Source organism: Erithacus rubecula (assembly GCF_903797595.1).
Source record: "Erithacus rubecula genome assembly, chromosome: 8".
NCBI lineage: Eukaryota > Metazoa > Chordata > Aves > Passeriformes > Muscicapidae > Erithacus > Erithacus rubecula.
The window spans coordinates 27,397,866-27,419,359 of record NC_136659.1 but is presented as its reverse complement, the minus strand read 5'-3'; the positions used below and the strand labels follow the sequence as shown (position 1 = coordinate 27,419,359).

The window sequence follows — 21,494 nt, the reverse complement described above, 5'->3', positions numbered from 1 at the left end:
TCTTTGGAGGTGAGAAGCCCCTTCTGTCCTGTGCAGGGTGAGTTTGCAGCAGAGCTGTTGTGGTCAGCCTGGGGAGCCAGTCTGCACAGGCTGCTGCTGTTTTGGAGCTGACATTGTGGTCGTGGTGGCCCTGGGGGTGCATCTTGCTCTGAGCCTGAGAGAACATCACAGAGGGAGCCCTGGCTTGGAAACAAGGGCTGGTGTCTCACCCCAGCATGGCAGCAGTGCAGTTCCTCTGACCTCAACAGAGCTGCAGTATTCATGGTTTTCAGTGACGTGGGAGCAAAACTGGGCCTATATTCTTTTAACTGGTCTATTTAGCAGCTCTTTTCCATATGCAGTCTCCATGCCAGTGACAGGAGCTTCCTGGAACTGACAGCAGACACAAAAGACCCTCTTCTCTAAACCACTGGACCTTAAGAATTTTGAAAGGATGTTACAACAAGCCTCATAATACAGCATTGTCAGGCTCTTTCTGAAGGGGCCTGCCGTGGTATCATACCTCTAAGCTTTCCAGAGGGGGTGTGATGACCCCACATGGAAGAAAATACAAGAGTAATGGTTTGGGTGGCTATGAGGAATTTTATGGTACTACTTCCCCTGGCTGTAACTTGAAACCAGCTGGAGGCATTTAGTGCTAACTGAACTCTATATAAAGAGGCAGGCAAATATCCGAGCATGTATCCTGCAGGTTTTTTGAGAAGAGAGCTTGACTTGTAAGTCTGTGCTTTCTGGCTGCCTCTTTCTCACAGACAGGGGAGTGGTGAAAGAAGGTTTGTTTTATTTTTTCCTACATTTCCCTTTCTTCTTCCTACTCACTTCCTTGTTCCTTTGCAGCACAGCAGTTTTTCATCTTGCTGTGAAAGTGTCTGTGCTTGTGAGCAGAGTGAGCACATTTGAATGGAAGAGGCGGTGGGTTTGGGAACCTTGAGCTGCAGCATTCCCAAGGGAGGGGCAGGATTTGCATTCCCTGCTCCCTCAGCACGGTGCCTGGAGCTGTGTCGGGGTGGCAGTGGGTTCCAGAGGGAATCCCCTCTCTCTGAGGGGTGGGTGGGAGGCAGGAGCGGGGCTGTGCAGGCCTGGCCTCCTGCCATGGCGGCCTCCAGGCCCTTCCCGCCATTTTGCCTCAGCCGCGGCCTGTGGGGCCGAGCCCCATTGCACCCCATGGGGAATTCTGCTCCAGTTATCGGCTAAAGTCAGCCTGGACACGGGCACTGGGGTACTTATTGATCAAATAATCCCATCAAAGTCCGTTTCATGTGTTTTTCCTTTAAATGCTTCTAACTCAGTAAGCAGAGGCCTTGCTCCTTCAGTTTGCCTGATATTGTGCCTTTATAAAGCTCACCTCAGATGACTAATAAAGTATTGAGGTCCCATTCAATCTGTTTAGTTCTTCCCTGGTACAGAGCTCAGTTATATTCCTTTCCTGAGGTATTTCCAAGCTGTAGCTGTGGATGTTGATGTGGTCCTGGATAACCTGAGCAGAAGTGGGGCTCCCTTCCTGACTGGAGCACAGTGACAGCCAGAAAATGAGGTTACACAAGTTGAGGACTTGCAGCCATCCCACCAGCAAGGACAGCCAGGCACGGGCACATCCCCAGGTAACACAGTGTGCACCTTGTTCCATGCTCCACATGTGCTGTTGACCTAAATGTAGGATCCTCTAACTGCAAGTGCTTCATCACTTTTTACTTCTTGCTTTGTTTCAGAGGGTGAAAGTAAATATAAATGTGTATGTAAGTTTCAGTATGTGGTGTTACGTTGATTTTATGTTATATTGCACTTGCTGGACAGCTGAGGTAACCTCTTTTAGGCTTGCTCATCAGTTCATGAGCACTGCAGGATCCTGTGGGTTTGTTATATGTATATACACCTATAATACAGGTATATTTTATTAGTCATCTATGACTATTGATACTGGAGTAGGAGACTGTAGTAACAAGCCCACTTCTCACTAAATTGAGTAGAAGGAGAAAAATGCATGATGTTTCTTGTCTGTTCATGTCTTTCATGTTTTCTGTGGTGAGCTTTCCAGTGCAGTTACTTTCTATCTAATTTTCTTACAAATGTAAGGTTTTGACACAGACTGTGTCAAGGGCAGAAATAAGAGAACTTTGTCAAACTTTGTTAGTTTTTTTTATCTCTGTATCATGGAAATCTTTTCCTCAGGGGCCAAACAATTTTTGTTTTTTTCAAAATGGCATGTGTAACAAGATAATGAAATAAATTAAACATCAAACCAAAAGATTTATTGAAGAAAAACTTGCTCTAATTGCATTTCTTGAGAGGTTTTTTTCTTTTTTCCAAGCTTATATTTCACTTACAAGGCAGGAAATACAGCTTTGCTGATTGCATTTTTAGAGCTATAAATAACTTACTGTCTTCAAAGATGGTGTTAATTTAAAAAATTCTTCTAAAATGAAACTTGGATGAACTGAAAATGGGTAAATTACTTACTGTAGTATGTGTACAGATATTAAAGGTTTTTTCAGGGGAAAGGTGTTATAAGAGAAGTTCTGGCACCTCTAACTGCTCTAAATTGTTTCATTTCCTTTTCTTTGCTAGTTGTATCTGTCCCTGTCCCGTTCTCACCCCTGTCACGAGGGGTAATGAATGTTTGCTTTCTATCACCTTGCTCCTCTGTTGGGATCATTGCTCATCTTCAGGAAGTGGTGTGGTGTGTGGGAACACTAAGTCGACCTAAAAAATGACTAACTTTAGAATGCTCTGTGTTCCAGTTAGCCCAGCATTGTGTCTGACAAGTTAACAGGAGAACCTTCAGCAGTTGTTTCTTGAGATCCATTTCTCTCCACGCATCTCCAACTTCCACAGCTCTTCTGTTAAGGATATTAGAGGATATGTACCTGTTTAGTCCTTTAAGTGTCTATTTATGGACCTGTTGACTAGAGTTTGTTTAATCCCTTTTTGAACCCATGAACATCCTTTGCCTTCAGAGTCTTGCGTGACAGCAAGTTCCAGAAGCTTGTAACCTGCAGGATAAACATGTCCTTTCTATTTAAATTAGTTGGCTGCCCTGAGTACTACCTTGTTCTAGTTTTGTAGGGTTAGGCAAACAACTGTTCTGTGTTTAGTAGCTCATGTTTTTTTTGTTATACCTGGTTATATCCACTACATATGCCTTCTTTCTGAACTGAACACTCCCTGCTTTTTTAGTATCTCCATCTGATTGCCCTTTTTGACACCTTGGTAATGTCCTGCTTGGTATGTGGAGAGCAGATCACAGTACTAAAGTTGTGGGACCACTCAGGCTGTAAGAGTGGCAAAAATGTCCTGCCTTCCTCTTTTTCTGAGGATTCCAATGATGCTGCTGTCTTTTTTTGACTGCTATTGAACACTGAACTAACTAAGGGCTTCAAAGAACTGTCAAGGATGGTCCTGGCTTCCAAGCAGGAATATTTGCAATTGATATTGTCTCCAGGAATTACTACACTAAAGCCTACCTGCTGACAGATTCCTCAATCATTTATGTTATTGATAAACATGCTGAGTAAGACCAGTCCCAACACTGATCCCAGGAACTCCATTGCTGATTGCTCTCCATCTTAAAAAGCCTGTGAAGCACTCACTGCTCTCTCTGATGTTCACTCTCCTACTTAAATTAATTCAGACTTGCCAGACTGTGGTTTCCAGGTTCCCTACACAGCACTTCCTGCAGCTGGAAGTTATGCAGGCAGGATCTGTGATTCTCAAGCACAGAGACTCTCTGTAGCTCTGGCTTACATACCTTGGCTAGTGGTCCTTAAATTCATATTTGAGTTTCTTCACAACTTGTGTGAAAATTGTTTTGTCTCAGTGCTTTATTAACATCTAACTTCCTTGCTTGGTCTGGTATTTCCTGATTTTACTTCTGATTGGTCTGGTTCCTCTACCAGATTTGCAACAGAGAATGCATTGGGTGTGGAAATCTCCCCAAAGATTTCATCAGTAAAGGCTGATGTAAAGAATTCACTGAGCTTCTCTGCTACAGCTGTATCATCCCCATCTGCACTTTATACACCTTTGTCATCCAGCAGTGGGACTGCTTTTCCTAGCTGGTTTCCTGTCCCTGATGTATTTCTAGTCCTGTTTACTAGCACGGTGATCTTTGTTTGCAGGCAATTTTTGGATTATCTTTTAGCCCTTTTAATTTCCTGCTTATATTTTACTTGCCATGTTTTATGGGCTCCCCTGTCTTTACTTAAGCAATCCATTTTCTAAGAGCTGACCTATGCCCTGTAATACTCTCCTAACTCTCCCTGAGGCTTCCTGCTTTTTGAACTGCTTATTTTGAGTGTCTTTTTTTTTTTTTTTTGGTTCACATCCTTAAATTATTCCCTTTCTTAAAATTAAGTAACTGTACATAGGTTTTGTTTGGTGACCCTTACATCAGAGCTGTTCTTTGTGTTACTTAAAAAGTAACCTTTATAGCTTTCTCTGATTTGAATGGTCCCTGTACTTAGAAGTTTCTTTTCCACTAGAGAACTGTAAATGGTAGTAGAAAAATGATATATCATCTGTTTCTTTTTCACAGGGACTAATACTGAGTATTTATAAACATCTTCATGTATTCTTGGTGTACAGCAGCTATTAGTATTGTAAAACTCTGTGTAAGCCATCTATCAAAACTGAAGGGCACAAGCTTTGTATGAAACTGTTCTGGTGCTAATGGAGCTGGATATGTTATTGCCTTTTATATGCACACAGTATGTGCAGTGGTGATTAAAATTTTGCACTCCTGCAATCCTGGACTAAATTATATACAGAATTCAAAACCTATGCACTTGAAACACCCAACAGAAAAATAGCCTTGCTTTTCCAGTTTTGCAGAATGAAAAAAAAAAAAAACCTGAAGGAGAACACTCAGTGGTTATATGAGAAGTCTCTGTGGACATGTTTACAAGAGCTCAAGTGTGTTTATATTCATTCCTGTGCAATTACTGCAGGGTTGTCCTTATTCCATAGAGCATGTGTATGCATTTGAAGGAGCAATACAGGTGTTTACTTTCTACAGATGCACTTTGAAGGGCTGCTTGTACAGATGCAATCCAGGATTGAAACAAAATATGCAAACAAGTTATTGTTGATTAATAATGCTTGACTAGTTGAAGCTAATATTAATCAACAATACCTAGGTGGGTGAATAAATGTAGGTACTGTCTTCTCTTTGCCCTGACCACAGGATTAAAGTGTTTTTGGTTTTGTTTGATTTTTTTTTTTTTAACCACTGAGGCACATCCAGTTCCCTGCTAATAGCAGAATGTCTCACATTCTGTAAATGGAAACACCTAAATTGCAGAGTTCATCTGTGTGAGTGTTTACTTAACCTGTGAGTGCTGGACCAATCTTGCTTCAAATCTAACTGTGTGTCTGTGCTTTATTGTTGAAACTCTTGGATTCAAGCCTACTACATTTCTTCCTAGACCAGAAAGCTGTTGGAAATATATATGTTGACTGTAGGTGATGACTTTACTGATGAGTTACAGGAGTTCCCCATCTATGATGAGCTAAATAATGAAGCAGATTTCCATACTTCTCTAGTTACCAGGAAAAAAAAGAAAATGAAATTGTCCAGAGCAATTTCTTCATCAAAGCTGACTGAAATAATATCTGTGGTGAAAACCTGTGCCTCATCACTTCATTGTGACACATGCAAAGGAACTGATGTTGGGTGAAACAGTTGCTTGTCATGGAGAGGAACTGATCTTCATGATACAGAATACTTCTTACAGTCCTGCATCTGACTAATCCATTCTCTTGAGTGATTTCTTATCAAGTGAAATTTCTGTGGCTGTCAGGATCTTTTGTGGTCCTTGACTTCTGTGGAAGGGTTCAGCTGTGGTATTGTTCTCACTGCCAGGCTTCAGAAGGATTTTCATTGTTATCTTGAGACCATCTTCTACTTTGCAGTTGGATCGATGGGTTTATGCAGCTACTGCAGCCAGACTTAACTTGTCTGATACTTAGGTATCAGTAATTTCAACAGAATAATAATTCATTGCTTTCAATTAATTTTTGACTGTACAATACTTTCCTTAATTTGGATTATTTGTAGGATCTCAGCTAGAATGTTTCATGAGTGGTGTGGTCAAATACAGTTATTAATACTTTCTTCACTAGGTTTCAAAACACTTTGCAATAAAGTATCAGAGAGAAAGGAGTTTGAAAGGGCTTCTCTAAAGCCTGAAAAAAAAGGTAAGAAAGGTGAATCTTGTATTTTTATGTCTGAATGAAAAGTTGTCTTATTCTAAAATCAGTTTAGGAGGTCACTGATTAAAACTTCTGAGTGAACATATTTGCATTACCTTTAATGCAGGCTTAGCCTAGATTTACCTTAATGTACCTGAAAAAAAAAAACCTTACCAAGAAAGTCACTTAGAAAAGCAAATGTACCCATGGGAGTGTTTAGGTATTATCAGATATTTAAACTGCATGCTTGACATGCAGAATTTCTGAAGCTCACTGGAGTATTTTTAGGCGGTGAATTTTTTAACCTAATTCACTGTGTGTCTCCAATGTGCAATTTTTTTCCCCCCATACTTGAAATTTAATATTGGTTCAACTGGATTAATTGGCTCAAAAATATGTACTTATTTAAGTGGCAAGCCAAAACAATAGTTTCTTCTAAAATGAGAGATTCAGCTTCTGAAACTGTTACTACATTTACTCTGTCTTATTATCCATACCTGTTCTACTGTCTCTGCTGATCAAGAACACTTTTAGGTTATTATAAAATAGACATGAAACTACTGTGAGTTACTTCTGGGAGTTTGTAGCCTGAAAAAAATAAAGAAATAAGATTAAAAATAACCCTTTAAACTTATTACATAGATTCCGTATACCTTGCACCTTCCAGGTGACAGTTATGCACTCTCTTCTTCAAATGAGATCTTTCGAATGTGGTTTATAGAAAAACTGCCCTAGAAGTTTCCTTGTAGGAAGAAGAGAAATACTTCTGAAAACAGAACAACAACAACAGAAAGCTTACTAGAGAAATTAAAAGTTCTGAACTGTCTCACAAATTGAATTGAATCTCATCTCAATTTATGAAAAGTAAACCTGAGAGTTTAGGTCCAGTATCAGATTTTGAACAGCTCTGGTTAACTTAAACTCAGAACAAGGACTGACTGCTGCCTTTTGTATGCTGGAGTTACATAGTGCAGCAATTAACTGGGAGTTATGTTATGCCAGCCTGCTGTGCAAACATTGAGGAAAGCCTTGTCACTGCCCCTAAAGAGTTTTGTCCAAGATGATGAACAGCTGCTTACTTCTAGTGCAGTGGTATATCTACATATATACATATAGATAGATAGATATGTATATAAATTTTCTAATGGGGAGCTGTACTTAACTGATAAAACTGAATATTTGTGATATGTTTGTTTCTTTAATCTCAGGGGATTTACTGTGCTTCTGCTTTTACTCTGCTGCTTTTCAAAAATGTATGTCATTTCATTCATCCTGTACCATATTCAGTAGCTGGTGGTGTTAAAACAAATCTCTCAGAAAGTCATGTGGGGTTTTTTTCTCACTTGAGAAAAAAACATAGGAGACCAGAATCTCTTATAAAGCCATTTTTCTTGTATTACTATTTTTTCCTCCTGATTTTTTACCTTTCCTCATGCTTCTTAAATTTAGGTTTCTGCAGCTTCAGTTTCCAGCTCCTGGGTTTTGGTATGTCTCTGAGATAATTTTAGCATCTGGTACTACTGAGTTTCCTCTGAAGATACTGCTCTATGTGATAAGAAAGCTTGTAACCTTCTTAAACTGAACTTTGCATGCATTTTGGCTGTAATATGCATATATGTATATATGTATTTTTTTAAATCTATATATCCCAGTCTCCAAATCATTGTCATGCCCCATTTAATTATCTTCAGACTTTTTTCAGTGTCCTTTTAAGGACAGGAGTGAGGTGGAAGATATTTTTCATTATGTGTTTGTGCGTCAATCTGAGAGGCCTTGCTCGAGCTTCTAAGTTCTCCAGAATGGTAAATTTAAACCAAACACTGGGGAACAAAATGCTAATGCTGTATGCTTTTTAAAGAAAAAAGGAGGGGAAGATCTGACTAGGCCCTGGGGATCCATCTTCACTGTGCCTTATTACCACAGCTTTATCCTTTCCAGTTCCTAAAGATGCTGTCAGTATTGAACTCTAATGACCTGATTAATGCGTTGGAGGGATGCCTATAGATTGTGGTATTGATATTATTTCCAGATGGCTTCCTGGCAGGCAGATTGGCAACAAGATGTCATCTCTGTGGTGATGAAGAGGAAGAGTGTGGATTTTTACTTTTTATTTTAATGGAGCTTGTCTCAGCAAATAAATACCAGTCGTTGGGTCAGTTGGTCTGAAAAACAGTAGCCTTGTGGTAAGCTGAATTCTGTAGATTTATTGGAGTCTATAGAGTAACACAGGAAAAGGATATGATATCTATATTGCTTGCAGAGACTTAAGAGTCCTTTAATACCTGCTCCTCCTTCAGTCAGCAGGGAGCTATTTTTTGAAGCTGCATGTATCCTGTGCATGTGAAATCTCTGGGATAATCCCAGACGTGTTTCTTGGGGCAAATACTGGATTTCACAGGATTTAATTCAGAGAATTGAGTTCAAGCAATGAAGCAGACAGCAGCTGTTAAAAATTCCTGAAGCACCACTGCTTAGAATTTTCTTCCTGTATTTTGTGCTTCAGCCAGGCAGGACTGATCAGGCTTGATATAGATGAGAAAGGGTTAAATTGAATTATTGACAAAATCCACTGGGTCAGACTGACTGAGCTGCCCCTTTGTGACAGAAGTGTAGTGTCCAACCCACTTTTCTGACCCACAAAGAAATTGCTTCTTTTTAGTGACAGTGTTTTGTTAGCATGATAGCCACATGTACAGCTGGTTCCATTTAACCCATGAGACTGAAATGGTTTGTGAAGTAGCTTCTTACTTTTATTATTAAAGCAAAGATTAACCTCTAATCTTCTTTTTCTTACATGGGGATTTCTTCTATATATCAATATATAAAGTGCAGACTTGTTGGGCAGAAGAATCAGCTGGGAGACTTGGAGTGTCACAATGGCTCTGCCTTAGGATCTGAGTCTTCCCAGTCCTAAAAATATGTTTCAGTTCCCTGAAGGGAAAAGATTCAGATTTGGTAAACTTTTGCTTACTTTTGGTGGGATTTGCAAGCTGTGCTGCTTCACTATCTCTAACTTATTTGAAAACCAGTTTGGCTGTCTGGAAGACCTGTTGTCTGTGCAAACAGCATGGTTCATTCGTTGTGTGCATCACAGCTTACACTGAAATTTCCCTAAACTTTTTTCTTACACCTTCATTGCATCACTGTTTCACACTGTTTCCACATAAATGCCTGATATTGCCTATGGACGTGCCAGGGCACAATTTTCTCCTTTCCTACCTGCTTTTAATGTCAGAAGAGATAAGGTGGAATGAGGAAATGTGTTTTGATGACTTTGAGACCCCACATGCTCTCAGTGGTTTGCACAGAAAGTGCTTTATTGGAGGTGGATGCTGTAGCTCTGAACTGTTATTGCACACACTTTGACATTCAGTTTAGGGAGAGCATTGTGATGTTGAACTTCCAGGGTTAGAAGAGAGGAAGATAATAAACTGCTATAGGAATAAAAGTCTTGGCCAGAGTTTCAGGCCTTAATAACAGCTTTTGTTGGGAGGAAGCTCTGAAATTGCAATGATTCTGAGCCAGGCCATGCTATAAATCTGAGATGTTGGAGACAACTTGCTCATAATGTTCTCTGAGATTTTTTTAGAGACAATGTGGTTCCTATTGCAATGCGCCTCCTCATTCGAAAAGGACTGGCAGCTGATTCTACTACTGCTGGTATCAACAATGCTGCAAACCCTGTTTTTTCTCTTAATCAGCAAATATTTTTTTTCTCCTAGACTGCGAAGTAGTGGCTTCTTTTTAGACATGGGCTTCTGCACCATACCTCTAGGCTGATAGGGTGCAGTGTAGCAAGGAGGGGCTCATGGTTTTGGCTAAGTTCCATTTCTGTACTTCATTTAAATTCCATTTGTGACCTGTCCTTCATCAGCTTTACTCCTGAGTTCCACTTTGCTTCTTTTAACAGCCAGATCAGCAAAAATGCCATAGGAGTTTGAAATTATGGATACAAGACTCCACGTGAGAAAGCCAACTCCATGGCTGTAAAGCAGCTAAATCCCTAATGCATGATTTGTGTCTTGTGTATATCTGGCCATATGTCCATGCCATAACTAATGGCAACTGCCTGGTGATCAGTTTCTAGTGGAAGGACCACTAAAGCTTTCTGTGGGAAAGCTTTTGAGGAAAACCAGAGTTCCAAATTAATTTCACCACTTAAATTGTCTTTTGAAGACCCACAGCAGCCTGAAAAATACAGAAGCAACCCAAGTCTTGCTCTAGTTTGGATTAAGAAATGGAATTAATGTGGACAGAAAATACATATGAGTGCAATTGGATAGTTTCTTCCATAGGAGAAGAAATTGGGTTCATTGCTATAGGATGTTTGAGAGGGGCAGGAATGTCTTGGCTTGGTCCATCTAAACCAAGAAAATCTGAAATAGAGATTTATGTTCCTGGTGTAATTCTTAAAGTTGTGGGCAGGGAGGGAGAAAAGGAAGTGTGTTCAGTGGTATGAGGCTAGAGGCAAATTGCCCAGATCTGCCCTCAGAAATGTAAGCACAACTTTCAGTAGCTTCAGAGAGAACTGCACAAAGTAATGAGGGGATAATGTTGCACACGGAAGCATCAACTCCAGCACTGTCCTTGCAGTGGATGAGACCAGGGTGGGCCTGTCCAGCCTTATTTACAGTGGCTGTGTCTTACAACCTCTTTCATAGTCTGATAATTAGGTGAAATTAGGGTTCTTTACTTAGTGGGATGCTGCTCTCTGCCATATTGGAAGTGTTCTGGTTTCCCACCTGATTATCTTCACTGTTCATTTTGCACCTATGACTCTCATGGCTCTGGTTATCCCATCCTCCCAGTACTCAGAAATATTTTAGTATTTTTCTGTTTGGTTTTGGTGGTTTGATATCAGTTAACAGTGGCTGGCAAGAGTGGGGCTCAAACTCAAAAGAAGGATGTTTATGAGAAACAAAATTTACCTGGAGGTTATGTGTACATAGAAGTTAGCCCAATTAGGTTGCACAGATGCAGCATTTGGTGTGGACCTGTTGCTCTCCAGAAGCACCACTGACCTCTCACTGTGCTTCTTTGCTGTCTGTGCAAGGGGAGGTGGGAGCACTGATGGTGTTATGCCCATGGTCCCTGGAAATGCCCTGATTTTACCCAGTGAAAAGTGAGCTGTGCCAAAAAATTAGCACACTTCTTCCTAGTTACTCACTTGATATATCAACTTTTAAGCTCCTAAAAATCAGCAGTGTGTTTAGTCCTCTCCTTGACTGTACCTCAAACTTGTTCCTCAGTAAACCAAAATTAGCTGTACAAAATATTACTTAAAGTTCATTACTGTGATGTGTCATGTTTTACACCTCTCAAAAGCATTTAGGTGGTATATTATGAAAAGAGTAAAGAAAATAAATACATGTCTGCAGTACAAACACATGAAAGCAACTATGAGGTTTTCTGTGAGGTTCCTGAAAGTTATTTCCATTTCAAATATTAACTGAGTAAGTATTGCCTGTGAATTGTGCTGTCCTGCTTCCATCAGAGAGCTTGCTCAATTAAAGCCTAAAAATAATGTAGTAAAAATTATGAAGGGGAGTGTTTGAGGCATGTTCTTCCAGTTTCACCTTTTAGTAAAGTGTCATCACACAGGCAGGTGCTTTGTCCCAGTGGAAGTCATAGAGGCTTTGAAGCTCATTTCCATGGAAAGTGGCAATTGTCTCTATGTTTATAGCAGTCCCCCTGGGAACTGTGAAAGTCACAGCATGTTTTAGGCTACTGTGTTGCTATATCTTCTGCTTCCTCAGCCAGCCCAGAATACCTAAGGTAATAAAAGAGTAAAATAAAATTGTTTTGTAACTCCCATTCATCTCTGCACCGAAGTTTCATCTAAAATGGTAAGATTCCATTTCTCCTCATACTAGAAAGTATCAGAAAGTCCCCTAAAAATGTCTCTTGGAACCTCACTTCTAATTAGTTATTTGCCTTATTAAAAACTCAAAAGGTGAATAATGCTTGTCTCCTGTCTACTTAGGTGGAGGACTGGAGGATGAATTTCAATCACTACTGCAGGGGCACTTGCAGGATTAACATTTGCTTAGCTTGCAGAATAATTTCTTTGGTTCTTGCCTGTGTACCAGATTTGGATGCAGTGAGGTCAAGCCCAGATTTGCCTTCTTTCATTTGCATAATGTAACATTGATGCTTCCCAGCTCCCCTCCTGTTCTCTGTTCCCCAAAAGTATTCTAATATTTGGAATTTGTAAACACAGGATTTTGGATTCCATATGCATCTGGAATTGATAAACTGTTGGTATTACAGAGATGTGACCCTTTATACCTCTAACCTAGGAATGCTCTAGGGAGAACTTACAGGCACATCTGAGGTAGATGCAGGCAGATTCTAAACAACTAAAACCAAAATGAAAAGTTGCTGTTGAATGAGTGGAATTTTCATGGAAATCTATGTACCCTGGGGGGCAAGAGGGGGGGAATAAAACCTATAGAATCTGTTTGGCAATAAATGTAGCCATAATATTTTTGAGTCAGGAACTGAAGAGGTGTGAGTCAAATAAAGCCTGTCAGATGGCATTAGTGGGAGAGAGAACCTTTTGGAAGAGACACGATAGTGAAGGCAAAAAAAACCCCACCAAGCAAAAACCTCAGCCCTAACAGAATCTTGGATTAGTTGAGGTTCAGTGGATGGCTTTGTTGAAAACACAAGAATTTAAATAGAGAAGGCCTGATAAGGTGCAGGGCATCAGAGATCTGTTTCCATAGTGACAATGTTCAAACAGAGGCCTAGAGGGACATGAATACCATTGCAGATGAACTCTATAGAAGACATCCATGGGGATGCTCCCGTTGGTTGTCTGAGGTTTTTCCCTATTAGTTGGATTGGGGAAAAAGGTGGTGAGGGGAAAACAATGCTTAGACAAGCTAGTGACTTGGCAGACTACTGCTTCCTTCCATCTCCTGGTTGCTGCATTTCACATGCCCTCTCCACATATTTTTACTTCTGTAAATTTACTGTCATTTTGTTGAAAATTGCATTCAAGTGTTTAGAGGAAAGGAATAAACACCTTCACCCCTACTTGCCTACTGAAGAAAACAACACTTTAGACCAGTGTGGAATTAAAGTATGCATGCTGCTTTATGTCTTTGTTTATTCTCCTTTGATAAATAGGTGCACTAATCTAAGTGAGCTGCTTGTGAGGGTAACATGGTACATTTCATGGTTTGTGTTGCCCCTTGTCCTGATCTTCCTGTAGCCACTGAGAAATTCACCAAGCATCAGCATCACCTTGTTTTCCTAATTTATGTTTTTCGCTTTGTAAAGGAAGGTAAAGCTCTGGTTAGAAAAGAGCTGTTTCATGTAACAAATATTGTGGTGTTTGAGTTCTTCCTTCCATTTTTCTTCTCAAAATTGTTATTCTGAAGATTTTTCTTAGTTAAGCATATTCTGCAAATAAGCACAAATGCCTTAAGCTGCAGCTGTATAGAACATATTTTAAGACTAAAAGCATAGCAGTCATGTCTCTATCTAAACTATGATGCACTTTCTTGAAAAACCCCACCATCTTTGACTAAAACTGCAGCAGTTCTTGGACTTCAACTTTTTAAATATGGGCTGAATAAGCAACCTAGTAAGAGAGATATATGCAGAAAAATGGTAGAAAAAAATTTTATGGGTCTTCAGCAGCTTGAGTCCATTGCACAGAAGACTGAGGCAGTAGAAAAGTGCTGATTTTTATGAGAATGGCCAGGTCAAGACAACTCTCACTCAAACATGAGCAGCTTCATACTTTGGATAGATCAGCTCATGCTTATCATTACCATGACTATTCTCAAAGTGTTTGAGACCATATGGAGTCATTGGAGTTGCATCTAGTCTGGATTTGGTCATTAACCTGTTTTCATCCAAGAAAATAGATAGATTGAATTGGGAATGTTGTGCACTCTTGACCTTAAGAGTTAGGGAGAATTGCCTAGGGAGGAGTTTTGGCTTTAGTAAGGTAAATATATTAAATTTTCCCCAAAATCAGTTAGTTGACCCACAATTTTACCTTTAGTTGACCCAAAATTTTACCTTTAAAGTAACTTGAATGCACATTGCAAAATACTAACTTTCTGTATGTTGATTCAATAGCTGCTTTATGAAGACACATCCCAAAGGTACTCAGAAGCAGAGGGAAGAAAAGCAAATAATAGTGAAAGTGCAGTGTCTTGGCATGAACACTCTAACTTTACACATACTATTCTAGTTAGAGTGTGTGTTTGTTTTGGTTAAGGAAACAGGCTAGTACAAATGTTCTGTAATGGCATAGATTTGAGTATATAACTTAGACTGTGATGGTGACATTGAACTTGGAAAAGAATTCATTAAAAATGTATATTTTTGCAGGAACTAATTATGTTTTGTAATGAAATCCATTTTTACATATTCCATGGGGTGTTTTTTCTCTCAATCATAGCTCTTCTGAGTGCCAACAGAGCAGATAATACTCATTAAATTCTTCCCCTTTTCCACTCCTATATTAAAGGGGCAAAAAAAGTTTACATTGAAATTTCTTATTTTATTTCCTGGGAGGAATTGAGATCTGGGAATCACAGCCACTAGGGTAAAAGTTATTTCTCTTCAAATAGCATGGAAGAAAAAATGTCTCTTTTAACTAAACTCTACTTTTAATGGAAGACATTATTTTACTGTGTGATTTTTGTATTTAATTAAAAACTTTTAAATTAGCAATAAACTGAAAATTTAACTCTTAACTCTCTAATAATTTTGCTATTTCCTTTTCAAAGACATTTTATTGCTGAGTATATCCTACTCTACTGCTGGATTTACAAAGATTTCATATTTAGTCTTGCTTCTCGGCTGTCAGTCAAATCACAGCCTACAATTATTTGAAGGGGAGCTACAAGTGTGGAACAGCCAAGCTTTTCTCATAGTGGCAGATGCAATAATGAGGGACAGTGTCCACAGGCTGCAGCTTGAAAGGTTCCTGTTGAAACTTATGAGCATAATGCAGCTCTGAAATTGGTTGCCCAGAAATGTTGTGGAATCTCTGTCAAAGGTAGTTCTGCTTCAAGCAAGATTTTGGGTGAGGGATGCATAGAGATCCTTTCCAGCTAACATTTCCTGGGGCTCAACCATTATGTTAGATGTTTATTGGTTTTTTCTTCTTTCATCCTAATCCCTGCATAAGGGAAAGACCTTCTACAGCATCTCAGAAGACTGGTGCACTCTGTTCACCATTTCATTGAATCATAGAACGGTTTGGGTTGGAAGGGTCCTTATAAATCATCTCATTCCAAACCCCCTGCTGAGGCCAGGGACACCTTCTATAGGACCAGGTTGCTCGTAACACCAGTTATCAGTTCATAAATGTGGACAGCTCATTTATTGGAAAGTTTCTAAAGCTCTCTCTACCATCTCAATTCTGCACTATTGTGGATCTCAGCAAGTAATGGTACATTTTGGTCATATTTGGTCATATTTGGTCATATTTTCATATGTGGAGATTTTTTTCTGATGCAACAAACAATCTTTCTGTTCATGGAAATGATATTGTCCTACATCTCTTATTCTCCTCAACAAAGAATTTCAGGAATTTAACCTAGAATATATTATTAAGACACCATGTAGAGAGGGGCCTTTGAAAAGTTACATCTTGGAATAGAGGAAGATATTCAAACTCCATATTTGGGTCCTTTTGAATGTAATGTGATTTTATTTTCAGTCCTAATCCAGATCCCTCTGTGCTTGGGTGAATACTAGAGTTATTAAAAAGGGAAGGGTAAGAATATGAGAAGAGAGGGTAGGGGGCAGGAAGGAGTAGATGAATGTTGTCAGTGGTAACAGCTGATACTTGAAGTGTGGATCCAAGGTCGCTCAGAACTGAAGATCAGAAACATGTTCATGTTGCTTTATAAGCACTAACAACAGACACTCCTCCTGGGCTAAGGAGTTTGCACTTAGAAACACAAAGGTCCCATCTTTTTAGAAGTAAAAAAGGAGGAACTCTGTCCTGGAAAGATGAAGTACCTTGACAAAGGTCACTGTAGTTACCCCTTTTCACAGAAACAGATAGTGGCACAACTCATGTATTCTGAGTCCAGGCATTACTGCCAAGTCATGCTTTTCTTTCCCAAATGATTTCCAACAGTCTGGTCAACAAAACAGAGAGCTGGTTACCAGGGAGCCGGCAGAGCCCTCGCCTGTGCGATGGAGCGAGTGCCTCTGTGGATTTGCTGCACAGGATAAAACCACAGCTGCCCTCCAAGAGCCTCTAGGAGTATTTTTCTCTCACTTGCTGGCCAGGCAAGCAGCATTCCACCTGTGGATTTGGTACCTCAGAAGTTTCCTGTTGCTATTTCAGAACCTGCTGTTGCATGTGCAGAACCCGGAAGCTCTCAGTGGGTGAGCAAAAATCAATCTTTTCCAAACACCCTTTGAAGTATATTTGGGTTTTAGGAGTGGATTAAAACTGGTGAATCTCTCTGAGTTAACACTGAAGAACTAGGGAATTAGAAACTTTCTCCTACTTCCAAAGGAATCTATATTAATTTTGCTTGTTCTGGTTATTCAAAATGAGAAAATTATTGGAAGTGCTGTCGCAAGAGAGAAAAATCATAAAAGGCAGTGAATGATCTTGCAAAGCAAGTGTCCCAATGTAAAATCTGGCAGCATATTTTTTTTTCTTTTGTGTGGGAACTATATGTATGTTCTTCCCTCCTGTCTGTAGTCTCCCCTTTAAGTAATATGGAAAATGTTGGTGCCAAAAAAAAATCTAGATGAAATATTGATAAATGCGGGAATTGCTTAGAACAGAGGCAAATTAGAATACAGCTGGTTTTCATCTTTTCTGTTAACTTGGGAGGTGTGTGTGTGTGAAGCATTGAGGCTACTGGTTTGTATCCATATATCATGCTCTTGGAGAAGGGGAAAAAAACAGTGAGAACGGAACACACAGCTTTTCTTGAGGCTTCTCTTCATTACAAATCAACTTGTAAGAAATTGAGGGATTTTTTTTTTTTTTTGGCAGATTTTTGTCCCTCTATATGACAAATACCTATGAGTGCAAGGAATGAAACCAGTTCATGATATGTTTTATTCCCAAACCAAATTTCTACTTGAAAAACTTCATGGAATTGGAATGAATGTTCACCTACATGTACAGCATTGCTGGTGCTGAGAACTGTGTCTGGGTTAATTCTGGACTGATTATCAGAGAGTATTGTAGTAATAAATACAACTAAGAATTTGAGAACCTGCATGCAATATGTTAATGAAGGATGTAATTCAAATTCTTATGTAGAACAAGGGGGTTTAGCATTACTGTGAATAGTTCTTTCAAACTGTCAGTTCCAGGGATGGCCAAATAACAAAGTTCAGAATAAACCACGAATCTTGGTTGGAGGTAAAACTAAAAATTATGTGGAGAGGGTAAACAAGGAGTAATCAGACATAGCTTCATTTGAATAAATGGAAAAGTCAGTAAAATTCAAACAACAAGCTTAAAACAAATTGTCTTTTTTTTTTTTTTCAATTTTTTTTTAATTTTAATACAAGTCATGTGCAATTGATTGTGGAACTCACTACAATAAAATGTCAGGAAGGCCAAACTGGGTTCAGGATGAGGTTAAATTAATAGAGGTTAAACTCGGGGACTATGAAACATGATGGTCTGACTTCTTAAGTCCATAAACTGCTGACTGCCAAAAGCCAGGAGGGTGTATTTGGGAAAGAATTGCTGTAAGCTTACTCTGGCTTTGTGTTCTTTCCCAAGGCAAGTGCTACTGATGGTCACTAGAGATATGATATGCATAAGAATGAGACATTGGGACATTTTTGTGGCTTGCTTTCCAACATCTCTGACTGTCTGACTTCATTTACAGACATGATAGTTTAGTAACGTTGTACTTAATGATCAAACTACATCCTATAATTTATTCTCTACTGCTTTCTTCATACATCAAGGCTCTCAGTAGCCATGTCTGCCAGAACTTCATCCAGGATTTTCTCAGTTATCCATTCAGTGTGGCTCCATCAATTTCATCAGAATTATTTCTTTGTGAGATGCTGTTCCTAATTCTGTTTTACCTTCTGTAGCATCTATACATTCACTTCCGTTTCACTTGCTGTTGCTTTAATCATCTTGGAAACCTTTTCTAGATCTGCTTATTGAAGTTATTTATTGTTGTTATCCAGGTACTTTAGCTGTTGCTTGCCTAATTGGGACCCATGCTTCTCTCCACTTTGAGTACTAAATATTCCTCCCCTGGAATAATGGGTGGGGGGGAATTTCCTGCTTTTGTCATGGAAGGGATGGAAGTGTGGTGCTCTGGTTCATGTTTGTGAATTTGAAGGAAGTCATGCTGTAAGCTGTTAGTTCTGTAAAGCTCCCTTGACAAGTGACAGACAATTTTATTTCACATGGGCAAAATACCTTTGAGATGTGGCTCTTCTGGAGTTTGCTTGTTTAAGTCTGTAACTGCCATGAGTGAATTCCAGATCAATGCCAGTGTCCCATTAGTGGTGTGAGCCAGTGTGGTGAAGCTGCCATGCAGATCTGTTGACCTCTGTAGTGCTGTGCTCAGAAATTGTGTATTTTTTTTGCTACTGTCCCAGAGACTGGGAGTGGGAACTTGGAAGTTTCCCACTGCAGTCAATAGGAAACAGCAAGTACTTAGGAATGAGAATTGCTTTGCTTTCTGGGATCTGGCCCACTGCCTGTTTTTGTGGTTTGTGTCATAGTCCAGCTTTCACACTCCTCTGGAGGTGCAGGGGTGACAGCTTTCCTCCCTGACCAGGCACATTAAAATACAGCTCATATACAGGGTAAATGTATGCAACCCTAAGTAAGCCATCAGGGAGCAAAGATGTTTTTGCCCTCCTAAGAAGGCTGTCTTGTTTTAAAATGCTGCCCTGGTGAAAATGATAGAACTATAGGTAAACACACGACTTTTAAACAAGTGAGATAGACTTCCCCTTCAAAAGAAATGGGTACAATTTGGGGACTGGACAAATACCACAGTTATACTCTATTTTCTGTGAGTAACTTTCTAGCTTTGGGAGTTGTGGAGAGATGTTTGAAAGAGAGCAGCAACTGTTGCAGTCACCTGAGTTGGCAGGCAGCCTGAACCAAGAAGCCTTGAGGTGCTGAATTCCTCTCATTCATTCAATGGATGGCTAATTCCAGTAGCATTGATACAGCTTTAACAGTGAATATTAACTGTTTCATTGTGCATCACGGCAGCTAGAAAAACAGGAGAGTTTGTAATGACAGTGAGAAGTGTTGTGTTGGGCACTCTTGTAACAGCTCAGGGTGAGCTAAACATTGGCTTCTGAGTATCTGTGCAGCCCCAGTCTGCTCAATTAAACATTAACTATTGAAGGGCAACAGCAAACTGTGCAAAGTGTTAAGTGAGTAAACAAATAGGAGAAACAGGCACTTGTCATAACATTTCATGTTTGCCTGTGGGAGGTCTCATGCTCACCAGATTGTTTTTCATCCTTGTCAAGCAAAATGTTTTTGTCCACTTGTTGGATTTGGGGTTGTTACCTGTCTGGTCTGCAGAGACACTGCATACACTTCCTATCTGGTAAAGAGAAGTTTGAGATAGGGATGTTCCTGTGGAATTTTGTTTCTAAAAAAAGTAAAGAATAATTTCTATACTTCATTTGGAGTAAAAGTGTAAATTGAGAGGGACAGTGCTGTTACTGTGTAACCTGACTCAGGAGTAATTGATGTTCTCATTAAAAATGGCTTTGTTCTCATCTGAATTAGAAAGCGTGGAGGATATTCTCATTAAGTTTATTAAAATAAACTATTAACAAAGTTAATGAAAAAATAAAATTGCTTTTTATTGATATTGATTGATTGGATTTTTTTTGTTGATATTGATATTTTTGGAATTGCTCTTATGTTAAAGGATTTCAGTGTCCTAATTTGAGGAAGAGACTGATAGTCTCAAAGTTCTTAAGTCTGGAATGAGGTCAAGTGATATGTAAGTAGAAGAGAAAAGTAGTAAAGTTTTGCAAGACATTCAGCATAGTTATTTTATCCATGGACAAGAGCTCTTGGATTAACATACAGATCAGTTCTGCAGAAGCAAGGATAGACAGACATTGGAAATTGTCAACAATATGGGAATGTTAATTCAAATATTTATAGTTGGTTGTAGCAAAATCCTTTTAGGCTGTGTCCTCTCTCCCTCCTTTTACAATTCTTGAAAGCAGATTCTCCTTGTCCAAATCTGTCTGGACATTAATGACATGGTAGAGTATTGCCAGGAGGCCTAAAAGCTCAAAGAGCAGATCTAGCCCAGAATACATCTGCTGATCTGAATTCTACTCACTGGGCCTTTCCCAGGCTCCAGTTACCCCAGGAAGTTTGAATCACTCCTGGGTTCATTATCCTGGGTGCCTACTGCCAAGCACTGGCCTTCTGGACTATTCTAGGGGTTTTTCCATACCAAGGGATCTGTTAACACAAATTCTACTGTTTGGTTAGAAACTCAAACCCACTGTGAAACCAAGCAGTGCAGCTTTCTTGTGCACATGTAAAACTATGTTAAGACCACTTTAAAATCTGCCTAGTTTCACACTCGGCCTTGAGTCATTCTTTTCCCCTGAGGTATCACATATAGTTTCCAAATAAAGGGGCCAAATGCTGTGAAACTTATTGGAAACATTTAAAATTTTTGACCTGTTCTATGTTCCACTTGCTCTTGTTTTTCTTAGACTTTCTACAATTGATAATTCCATTCAGTCTGTCCCATGTTCTTCTAATCAATTCCTGCCTAGATCTTTTTCCATTTGGCTGTTCTTGCAGACTTCTGATCTTGTTGCCACATTTTCATGACTTGTGTTATAAATTTTTTTTAAGAGTGGCCAGTATTTCCCAAACTTTCCATATTCCAGTGTCTGAATCAGAGAGCTGCCCAGCCCCATAAGCTGATGCAGTGTCTGCTACTGCCCTAAATGATCCTGCTGATCTTGCAGAGCTAAATCTGTGCATCCCACCTCAGAGATGGCTGTGCTCCAGGGCTGGGTGTAACAAGTCATATGTAAAACTACAATACCTGGAAAGCAGTTTGGGACAGAAAGGGCACATGAATGTGTCAGTTATTAATGCCAGTGTTCCTGGAGGCCTCGCTGTCCCCCAGTAAAATAGGTCCAGATATTGGCTTTGTTTCTCTCTGACTGAATTCAGCCAAGAGCATTCCTATCCAACTTCTTAAGTGGCTTGAAAACACTGAAATGAATTGCTTTAAACACTAATAAGTAATTTCTATTACTGAGAAGGGTGTATTCACTGCCAGCATGGTACTGGTGCTGAAAGTGGATTACAT

The 21,494-nt window shown here is 39.5% G+C and overlaps 1 protein-coding gene across 2 annotated transcripts in view; it reads left to right on the top strand.

Annotated features, from left to right (window-relative positions):
- The window catches only part of MYLK (myosin light chain kinase), a 190,201-nt gene that overhangs the window by 6,288 nt on the left and 162,419 nt on the right, over positions 1–21,494 (top strand). Inside the window, exon 2 of one of the 2 annotated variants that reach the window (XM_079311011.1) lies at positions 6,118–6,192. The exons of the other annotated variant lie outside the window; for it this stretch is intronic. Within the exon in view, the coding sequence (XP_079167137.1) occupies positions 6,118–6,192 (75 nt within the window). The remainder of the gene's footprint in view (positions 1–6,117; positions 6,193–21,494) is intronic. 2 annotated transcript variants of the gene reach the window in all.